The 11942-nt window shown below is 34.8% G+C and overlaps 1 protein-coding gene across 1 annotated transcript; it reads left to right on the top strand.

The window, feature by feature from the left end:
* LOC104715460 lies at positions 2175 to 3389 on the top strand. Its single transcript, XM_010432865.1, has 4 exons — positions 2175 to 2409; positions 2518 to 2835; positions 3007 to 3254; positions 3360 to 3389. Exons 1-4 carry the CDS (start codon positions 2175 to 2177, stop codon positions 3387 to 3389), a joined length of 831 nt encoding a protein of 276 aa, XP_010431167.1.

Genomic DNA, 11942 nt, shown 5'->3' on the forward strand with positions numbered 1-11942 from the left:
TCAAGCAGTTGATATCTAGCATGCAACACATCAATCAAGCGAAAATCCCATTTCAACGCTTGAGATAAAACATGGAATCCCCCAACCAAAATGCAAAACTTCAAGAAAACTAACAAGAAATCAAGAAGAATGCAACTACATGCACATGCAAGTCGACCCTAACTTGAATCTACCACACCAAGCTAGATCGACATAAATGCACCCTGAAATTCACAAATTTTTGCATATCTTCAACTTCTGCAAACCAATCTCCCTCTTGCTTCAACCGATCTTCACGCAGATGAAGCTCTCACAAATCTCTCTTCTCACACTTAGAAGAAAACTCTCTCTTTTTCTTCTCTTTCTCTCGCCAGCAGCCTCAAGGCGTCTCTCTCTCTTTTTCTCTCCAATTGAGAAAATGAGAGGCTATTTATAAAAGTGTGGGCGACGCATGCATGCCACACGCATGCATGTATGTGTAAACACCACATTCACCCTTCTCACACTTAGCAAAAACTAAGGAGTGAGGTGTCACTCTCTCGCCACTCTTTGCATGCATTGGTGGGAAATATTCCCTCCCACTAACTCATTCTCTCACAAAATCGAGTGGAATATGCTTCGCCACTATCTTCATTTCTTCACCACACAAATGGAATATTCTCCTCCACTAACTCATGAAACAAATCGAGTTGTGGAGAAATATTCCTCTCCACTTACTCTTTTGCGATTTAATAATCGCTAGTGGAGCCTCAACTAATTAATTAAATCTACTAATTAATTAAATAATAATTAATTAGTCTTCACTTCTCTCCACTAACTCCGCTTAATAAAATATTATTTTAGCGGGTTATTTCTCAGCAGTTCTTCTCTGCTTAAGAATTCCTTCCTTCTGGATCCCTTCCCGGATCAATTCTTCAAGAAACATTTTATCCTTTAGTGAGGGTCACTACATAGTCAGTCCTCTTTTCCGTGACATACGGTCCTTCCGTCCATAGTCGGTTTCTGCGTTCGGGATAAAACAATTTCTTGTCTTTACTTGGTCCTTTCGTCCGTGACATACGACCCTCCCGTCCGTAGTCTATTTCTACGTCTGTGATGTACGGTCCTTCGGTCCGTATACCATTTCCTTGTCCGTGACGTACGGTCCTTCCGTCCGTAGTCCGTATCCTCGGCTTCTTTGTATTTTTAACTCGGCATTTTCCTTACTTTATACTTCTTGCACCGATTCCCTGATATTTTAACCAACTACCGTCCTTTTCCCTCGTGGTCCAATGGTTCTCGGTCACTCCTCGACTATTCACCGTCCCGCATCTAGGTAACTTCCTCACAAGTTACTCGGTTTTTTGCCCATTTTTTTCTTTCTCCATCTTTCCAGGTTTTCTCTGGTCCTTTTTGACGTGCTCTTCTCGTCCGGTATGTATCCCTTGATACGGGTCATTACAGACATACTGAGAGTGAACACCCGCTCCAGCATCAGAGGCGGACCCACGACAAGCAAGGTAGTGGCAGCTGTCACCAGTAAAAAAATAATATATATGAGTTTTTATTGATTTTTTAATATATATAAATAATTGCCACCACCAAAAACCAAAAAATTGCCCCCACCATCGAATGTAAAATTTATTTTTGCCTCAATGGTCCAACCATCTTTTGTTTAAATCTTTTAGAAGGCCAAAAGCCCATAATAATAATACTTTTTTAAAAATAAATTAAAGCCTAATTAGTAAACTAAAGCTAATTAGTTTTACAAATTAAAACCCTAAACTAGTTTTTTGTCGTCTCTCTATCACCTCCTGGCGTTTTTGCAGAGAAAAAAAACAGAAAAGTGGTAAAAAATTTTCTTTGCTCATTTAACCTTTATAACTGTTTATTGTAATCAACAGTTCAACACTTATTGTTTCATTAGTATTATTTCAAAACGATCAGGAATGATAAAACATTATAAGTGTATCTGAATTACTATTTTTTATTGACAGTGATATATGTTTACTCGATGGTTGTGCTTTTATGGAATTTTGTTTCATAATTCAATGAATATAAAATTCATAAGACATAGATTAGTGTATTCTTTATGTAATTTATTTTATTGAATTCCTGTGATGACCGTTGACAGATGTGATACATTATTGTATTTTTTTTTAATTCTTTATGACATGTTTTTGTTTTGTAGAAAAATTACCAATATGCAAGCCAATATGAAACGATTTTTCAAACCGGTTTCTGGTTCAACGTCCAACACCAATGTCGATGATTTGTCATGGGATCCTGCTGAGAGGAAAGAGATAATGAGTTATCATCCGAATGAAAGAGACGAGATAAGACGCAAATATCTTGTTAGAGGTCCATGTCAACCTTATGATCATCCTTTTAAGAAAACAAAGATGAGTAATGCAATGAGGCGATTTAATCCAGCTTGGTTTGAGAAGTATGGTACTTGGCTAGAGTATAGTGTATCAAAAGAGAGAGCTTTTTGTTTGTGTTGCTACATATTTAAAGATGACGTACGAAAGCAAGGTGGGAATGATGCGTTTGTGAAAGAAGGGTTTTGTAACTGGAATAAGCCTGATAGGTTAGACATTCATATGGGTAAATCATCCAACAGTTCTCACTGTTGTGCTGCTGAGAAATGTGATAACTTGATGAAGCAAGGTCAGTCTATCGTGCATGCCTTGTTTAATCAAGATAATGTGGGGAAGAAAGAGTATCACATTCGTTTAAATGTTTCAATTGATGTTTCCAGATATTTGTTGAGACTAGGATTGTCTTTTCGTGGTCATGATGAGTCAGAAGAATCTGCCAATAGAGGAAATTTCTTGCAACTCATGAAATACACAGGAGACAAAAATGATGCTATAAGTAAGGTTGTTTTGAATAATGCTCCAAAAAATAACCAGATGATTTCACCAAAGATTCAAAAAGAGATCGTGAATTCTTTTGTAGAAGAAGTAGTGAAGTCAATTATTGAAGAAATTGATTATGGTGTGTTTGGTTTGTTAGTTGATGAGTCTACAGATATATCTCACAAAGAACAAATGGCTATTGTATTCCGATTTGTTGATAAGAGCGGAGCAGTGAAAGAAAGGTTTATTGGAGTTGTTCATGTAAAAGAAACATCATCTGCATCTTTAAAGTCTGCTATTGATAATTTGTTTGCTAAATACGGGTTGAGCTTGAAAAGGCTACGAGGACAAGGCTATGGTGGAGCAAGCAACATGAAGGGGGAATTTAATGGCTTGAGAGCATTGGTTGTTAGAGAAAACAGTGCTGCTTATTATGTTCATTGCTTTGCTCATCAACTCCAGTTGGTGGTGGTGGCAATCGCAAAAAACACTTTGAGGTTGGTGATTTTTTTGATATGATTTCTACATTATTGAATGTAGTTGGAGCTTCTTGCAAAAGGCAAGATATGATTCGAGAAAATTATTGAAGAAAAGTGCAGGAAGGAATTAGTAGAGGTAAGATTAATTCACTAGTACAGGATTGAATCAAGAAATTTCGCTTCAAAGACCTGGTAATACTCGTTGGGGTTCTCACCAGAAAACATTGGAAAGATTAGTTGAGTTGTTTTCTACTATCATTGAGGTTCTTGAGTATATCCAAAATGAAGGCGTTGAAGACTCAAAAAAAACGTCAAGCATATGGTCTTCTCAAGTACTTTCACACTTTTGATTGTGTGTTCTTTATGCAACTAATGCTACTTATTTTGGGATTGACTGAGAATTTGTCAATGGCTTTGCAAAAGAAAGATCAAGATATTTTGAATGCCATGTCATTGGTGGAATCTACTAAGGGAGAACTGCAGAAGCTTAGGGATGATGGATGGGATTCACTTATGAATAAAGTTTAATCTTTTTGCGAGAAACATAATGCTGAAATGCTTGTCATGGAAGATGTCTTCGTTGATCCAAGGAAACCAAGAAGAGGAACCAATATAACCAACTTGCATCATTATAAGGTTAACTGTTTCTACACTATTCTAGACTTACAGCTTCAGGAGTTCAATGATCGTTTTACAGAGGTAAACACTGATCTACTTATATGTATGGCTTCTTTAAGTCCTCTTGATTCATTTCGCGAGTTAGACAAGGAAAAATTTGTGAAGTTGGTTAAGTTTTATCCAGATGATTTCAGTTATGGGGAGATTTTGTGTCTTGAGCAGCATCTTGATATCTACATTGACAATGTACGCAGAGATGAACGGTTTAAAAACTTGAAAAGTCTTGAAGATCTTTCTTGTTTGATAGTAAAAACCCAAAAACATCTTGCACATCCTTTGGTTTACAGGCTTTTGAAGTTAGTCTTAACTTTACCAATTGCAACAGCAAGTGTTTAGAGATGTTTTTCGGCAATGAAATTGGTGAAGACAATTACACGCAATAGAATTGGAGACCAGTTTCTAAGTGATTGTCTTGTTCGCTATATTGAAAAAGAGTTACTTGAATCTATCACAAATGAAAATGTGATAAAAAGATTTCAAGATGTTGAATGAGCGTAGGGTGGTTTTGTAAGATGTTTGAGATTTTCATAAGAAAATTTTATATGTTATTTAATATATTAATATTTAAGTTTTTATTATATATTTGCCCCCATTAAATAAATTTTCTAGGTCCGCCACTGTCCAGCATCCCTCGGCTGCTGCACCTCTGCCGCAACTGGTGGCACCACTAGAGCCTTTATCGGGACACCTCCCTTCAACCGCTCCATCACCTGTGTCAACAAGTCACACAACACGGTCATCTCGACCAGGGGCCCCACCTGCTGCAACTCCCACACTCGGCAGCCAGCACCACCAGCCAATCCGACACCGACACCGCCCCCACCGGCTTCTACGTCTCCATCAGTATCATTACCGGCTACACCCACTGATCCCTCCTGAAATGCTAGCGACTTGCAGACGCCCTCAACTATCCCAATAGTCTACAGTCTTGCTGGTAGCTAGGCTGCTGCCCCTACCATGACCACAACCGCGTCCATGACCACGACCACGACCGCGTCCACGACCACGACCAGCAACAGCTCCACCTCTATCCATCTGTATCACCAAGAACAGAAGGCTAAGCAAACAAAACCGATCCTAGCTACACAAGGAACACAACTTACCGTGGAATCACTTGAAGGCTCGAAGAGGATGTTCTAGAACCCCATGTCACTGACAATTGACTAACTCACTCTAGCATAAAATCCCAAACATTAACAACAAAAGCTACAGTGAACCCTGGACCTAGAACCGTAAGGGCTATGATACCAAAATGAAACAACCATTCCCATTTTTTATATATTATTAATCTTTATTGGTATCATACCCACTATCAACCTAGCATCAATCAACAGCAGCGGACAACCAAACAATGCCATTAAACCAATAAAGATTCCAACAAAGAATAATCCAATGAACCAACAATGTCAGTAACCAAAATTCCAACATCTTGTTCTACTGACTCAACTCTAGCAACCTAACAATAGCTAGACCACAATCAATCAAGCCTCTAAAACATCCTCCTCTTCATCGCCCTGAGTCCACGATCACACTTTGCCTTTACCTGCACCACAACACAAAAGAGAGGCGTAAGTATTATTAGAAATACATAGTGAGGCAATCCTTCCATCTACTAGGGTATACACACAAGCAGTAAGAATTCCAAGCACAAAACAGCAATCACAAAACAATACAGTCAACCAAACCACAAAGCATCGCTGGTTTAGGTCTGCATCTACCAACACACGCCTTGTGTCGACCGATGCAACTTTCTCTGCATCGACCGATGCACACCTTGCATCAACCGATGCAATTCTCCAAATCCCTAGATGTGTCGACCGATGCACTCCTTGCATTGATCGATGCATCACAACAATTGTTCGCGAATCCTCGCGACTGCATCGACCGATGCAGTCCTTGCATCGATCGATGCATTTGCCCTAGCTTTGATTTCCGAAAGCCTTCTTCACCAAGAATCGTCCTCCAACATCACCAGTCGACCAATAACACTTCCACAACCAAAAACAGTCATAGAGAAACACGAAAATTATAACAAACAATGAAAACAATTCCATAATCACAAAGAAACGCAAAGAACTCAGAGATCTCATGCTCATATAAGCCATGGTCATGCACTCACCATGAGAATGACAAAATACGATGAAGAACAAAGAGAAACAAGCTCTTCCACGACCCCTACTCGACTCCCACACTCATATCTCCTTCTTCACGTTCCAAGAACACCAAAAACTGACCCATAATGTCAACTCACTTAGTAGGCTCAATGTCCACTCTCGACCCATGGGCCCACCTCTATTGGTTGTTCCTACGTCTACTCCTGGCCCGTGGATCCACCCATATCTGATGACGGGATTGCTACATCCAGGGCCCACCCATATCTGATCCTATGAATCACCACATGATATTTCTCTGTGTGTTATCCTCACTCTCACAGTTTCGGCAGTCACTTCACGAAAAGTCACCCATCTTGAACTAGTCCAACAAAGAAGATAAGTGCACTTTGGTGACATATGTAGCCAAATCAAATCTTTTAAAGTTCTCCGCAAATCGGGGTTTCAATCTTCATCTTGGTACGCAGTTTGTTTTGAAGATACAAGGTAACATATGCTTATATATTGAAATAAATGATATTTTTAAAAAAGTTTATCCTTAAAAAGTATCATTTATATCTTGAAAATAAAGGATCTAGATAAAGTATAAATGAACAACTTTTTCTAAAAAGTTCAGTTATTTTCAATTTTCCAAATTAACATGTATTACGTATTTATTACAATTTAAAATATTTTTTTTGATCAAAGATTTTATTTTCAAATAATTAACATATTGACAATTAGTCATCAATATTTTAATTAGACAGTGACCAATAGTGAATCATTAAGTTGTAATTTTTTTTTTTTTTTGAACACGAAATCATTAAGTTGTAAATATGTCAACATTTTAATGACTAATGGCATACTTTGCATAGCTAATCTAATGGCTTATGTAATTATCTATCAATTTGCCAACATATTTTTCTTACCAATGGATAACTACGAATCTGTGTATATATATAGAGAAGCATGCATTACTCTTCCATAAAACAAAGCAACAAAAAATACTCAAAATAAATATGCCTTCAAAGATGAAACTAGTGGTTCTCATACCGTTCTTGCTCTTTTTATTGTGTACTTCAAGTAATTTGAAAATGTTTTAAATCATCTAATTAGATAGTTTTACATTTTTAATATCAAAGATCTAGTTTGATTTTTTACCGATTTTACACATATAATGCAATAGTAGTGTTTTAATTGATTTCACTTTTTCTCTTTTAAATTTTGGTGAAAGTCATAGAGAATGAGTTCCTCAGAAAGTCCAATATTCTGAAAATCATCAGGTGCCACCACTACCACCGCAGATGAACTCTAAAAATCATCAGATGCGACCACCGCCACAGCAGATTAACTCTAAAAATCATCAGGTGCCACCACTGCCACCGAAGATCAACTCTAAAAATCATCAAATGCCACCACTGCCACCGAAGATCAACTCTAAGAATCATCAGGTGCCACCATGCTACCGAAGATCAACTCTAAAAATCATCAAGTGCCACCACTACCACCAAAGATCAACTCTAAGAATCATCATGTGCCACTACTGCCACCGAAAATCAACTCTAGAAATCATCAAGTGCTACCACTGCCACCGAAAATCAACTCTAAAAATCATCAAGTGCCACCACTGCCACCGAAGATCAACTCTAAAAATCATCAAGTGCCACCACTGCCACCGAAGATCAACTCTAAGAATCATCAGGTACCATCATTGCCACCGCAAATGGTCTTTAAGAATCATCAGACAATAAACAGTTGAAGTCGTTCTGTTCGACATTTGCCACCGCAAATGAACTATAAAAATCATGATAAGGAAACAAAGATGTAAAAGTATGATAACTATATGATATGTGTAATTGCCAAACTTATCAAATTAAGTAAATAAAAAGCTATAATAAATTTGGTCAAAAAAATTGTCATTGTTTGGATCATTTTTTTTAATTAAATTTTGTTTGGATGCTTGATTCTTTTTTCTTTATAATTATCAAGAAAAGAAATTTATTGACGCAAGAAATTTTAAACAATTTAAACTTTTAAAAAGTTTCAAAATATATTATAAATATTTAAGAAAATAAATATTATAAAAATTTATAGGGTTTGAAGAGTGATGGCGGTTGGGGTGGACAAGTCTGTCAGCGACTTAGTCTGCTCTATTTTTAGGGCGGACAACAAACCGCCGTAGACCAACTCTATTTGAACGTAAAAACCGTTTTGAGTTGGTCTACAGTGATATTTTTTATTCTTTTTAGACTGCACCACTATGGGCTATACTTGATAAAAGGTAAATAAAAATGGCTTAATACGCAGATGGATTTATTCCGTCCCGACCGCTCTCACCATTCAACCCATACTTTATAAGAAGATTAATTCTTATAAGTATTTCAAGAAATAAAAATAAATTAAACTTTATAAAATGTTTAAGATATTAATAATATTTACACTTTTATGAAGTTTCAAATTTATATATATTCAAGCTATATAAAAGGTATATATATTCAAAATATTTCAACTTTTTAAAAAGTTAAACTTTATAAAACGTTTGCAATATTAATAATATATTTAAATTTAACGAAGTTTTAAATATTAAATATTTAAACTTTATAATAATTCTAATATTATAAATATTTAAATTTTATAAGAAGCAGCAATCTTATTATGACAACCCGTCCCGTTGACCCCACTAGTCCACCGCTAGCTTGCCCCCATAGGCCCCAAGCTGGTCCTGCAGAATATCGATCCTAACATGTCACTGTGGATATCCAAATCCACCAGTAGGTTATTGGTGCACCAGGCATTCCTTGAACCCTGGTCCCCACCCACAGGACAAGCTGTCACCAATTGACAATCCGTCTCGCGGACCCCACTAGCCCACTGCTAGCCACCCCAACGGACCCCAAGCTGGCCTTGCAGGGCATCGATCCTAACCCCTCACTGTGGAAAGGAACTATTCATCCAGATCCGCCAGTAGGTTATTGGTGCGCCAGACGTTCCTCGAACCCTAGTCCCCACCCTTTAACAACCTTCCCACAAGACAAGCTGTCACCAATTGAGCGGCTAGCGGTGGGCTAGTGAGGTCCGTGGGACGGGTTGTTACACTTATAATATGTTATATTCAATGGTTAAAATTTTAATAAATATCATACTAATTGAATCTAATCCTTGTAATAAAAATAATAAATATTAAAAATTTAGGTGATATATATTTTTTTTAAATGATATTGATAAAGAAAAAAAGTTTGTCTTGTACCGAGTTAAAATATCACGGAACCAAGTTATATGACAGGAGTTAAGGTTGATAATAATATAAATTTAAAATATCATTAACTCATGGTACACAGGTATATAATTTTATTTCTCATTATATTGTTAACAAATATTGATATTAGAGTAATAGACATCCTACTATATCAATTGAGAAGTACAAATATGAAACTAACCTTAAAAAGTGTAAAAATTACATTCAATTGCCATTAGAAAAACTTAATTAAGATTAATTAATTAATTAATTAATTAAATAAATAGAATTAATTAAAAAATAAAAATCGGGGACACATCAAATAAAATAAATTGTAGAAAAGTCAAAAAAATATATTAGAATCAAAACTAATATGTACTTAAAAAAAAGTTAACAGCTAAGATTTTAAAAATCTAATCGAATAAAGTCTACAACTACAAATTTTATCAAAAATAAATTCAGGTTAAAATTTTTATCAAAATCTAATTGAATAAAATTGATAACAGTTCCGTTTAACAGCTTAGATTTTTAAAATTAATAAATATAAAATAAAAGAATTATAATATAAGCAAACCGAATTTTTAATCACAAACTATTATAAATCGGGAAAATTAGAAAAAATGATCTTTTTAAAAACCTTTGTCCATCTACACTTTATTTTTGTAGGTTTGGTCATATAGGTTTTAATATGCTTTTTAATCCAGTTTTACCCTCATTTTTAAAAAACCAAAATAAGAAAAATATAAATATATTTTGAAAGTGTATTTATTTCCAAAAATGAGAAAACAAAATAGGAAACCTAAACCTCTAATTGATTGAGAGACTTCTACAACCATTAAAACCCTTTTTTGTTTCTCCTCTTTTACCAAGTCGTAAAAAAAAAAAACATCGATGATAAAAAACAAAACAAAACGTTACTGAATGATAATATTATGAATGAGATGTCTAGCAAGAGCAGCTGGATCTCCTTCCTAGGCAAAAAAACACTTGCATCCAAAGCCATAGGTTTGCATGTAACACACAATAACGACGCAAAGTTTGATTGTCCATCATAAAAACACTTGCATCCAAAGCCATAGGTTTATGCAATTCGTGATCGCTAAAAATAGAATCATCCAAACACTCAGCAACTTCGATAATAGGCTAAAGTTGATGGTTGTGAAGAAAAGGAAAAATCTTGGGAGAAATAATGTTTAGTTTAAATCTGAGTAGCCTTTAAACAAGCATGTTGCCTAATGTTTCAATACCATATCTCTTGACCTCCATTTTTGGATATAAATCATGAGCGGGGTTGTCACTGGTCGAATCAAAAGAGTGATGAGAACAATGGAAGCCCACCTGCAATCACACAACATACAGAGCCGATTTTTGTTTTTTTTTCATTATCAATAAATCTCCACTTCTTGTTAGCATCCAATCTCCATACATCACAAGTAACGTAGATTCACATCATATCAGGTAAATGAAAATTTCGTGGAAAGTGGAAGAGAGGGTAAACAACCGATCACGTTAGGTTAAGTCATGTAGAATATATTAGAATATATCTAAACAATAAATACATAATCGTAACCATAAATTTAGATTATTTAAAAAATAATGACTTTCCTTATTTAATTTAATTTCTTTCTATTTCTATGCTATTCTAAGTTTTACAGATTATAAGGTCTAAATTATTTACGATATATCTTCTACTTCTTTTAGTATACAGGGTAAAACATGGAAAATATATTCTGAATTGATGTAGAATGAAGAAAAATGTGGAATACATATTCTTAATTTTGTAGAACATACAAAATTCAGGTTTCTAAAGTTTTTAGAACAAATTTCCGTCTAAACTTCGTAGAACATGTACAAACTGTAGAATGAATAATCTAAATGTTTCAGAACTTGAAAAATCATAGAAAATATTTTCTGAACATTTTAGACCAGAAATCATCAATTTATAAAATGATTTTTGACACCCAAAAATATTTTTTTCAAAAAAAAATTTACAAGTTTTATACTAACATGGGTTTTCTATTTGTTTTTTTTTGTTTAAACTCCTAAAAACTTCCCTATATCTATTAGTAGAGGTATTTTCGTCACAATTGACAATCTTAAAAAAAAAAGTGAAGATGGATAAATGTTTTAAAAAACCTCCTTTATTTCTAATTTTCTCTTATAAATAACATAATAGCAAAAAAATTACTACAAATTTTAATTAAAAAAACGTTGAGTCCGCGGTTTTTCGCGGATTAGTACCTAGTATCTAATTAAGTTGATTAAATCAATATTATGTAAAAAAAAATTTGTTATGCAGTATCCCATGAGTTAAATCATAGAGTTAACAATCAAAATATAACTAATACAATTTTAAATACTAATCAAAACAAACAAACACAATTCAAATTTTATAGTTACAAATAACTCTGGCCGCGTTACAGATACACTCAAAATCTAGTAACATCAAAATTTATGATGCAAAATATGTAGGCTAGTGATTTGTGTTAGTATCATTGTTATATCGGAGAGAGAAATTCACAAACTTTAAACAAAAATTTAAAATTCTCTAAAATTATAAGATTTGATTATGCGTAAAGGTGAATATAGAGTTACATACCCTATCAAACAATCAGCATCACTAACCATACATGTAAAATGC

This window comes from Camelina sativa, chromosome 9 (assembly GCF_000633955.1).
Source record: "Camelina sativa cultivar DH55 chromosome 9, Cs, whole genome shotgun sequence".
Classification (NCBI taxonomy): Eukaryota; Viridiplantae; Streptophyta; class Magnoliopsida; order Brassicales; family Brassicaceae; genus Camelina; species Camelina sativa.

Bases quoted from the DNA above. Each gene is read 5' to 3' on its own strand.
- LOC104715460 (XM_010432865.1), top strand. From the start codon at position 2,175: ATGAAACGATTTTTCAAACCGGTTTCTGGTTCAACGTCCAACACCAAT. The intron at 2,410-2,517 runs GTACTTGGCTAG...CGTTTGTGAAAG, and splicing joins AGCTTGGTTTGAGAAGTATG to AAGGGTTTTGTAACTGGAAT. The intron at 3,255-3,359 runs GTTCATTGCTTT...TATTGAATGTAG, and splicing joins AAAACAGTGCTGCTTATTAT to TTGGAGCTTCTTGCAAAAGG.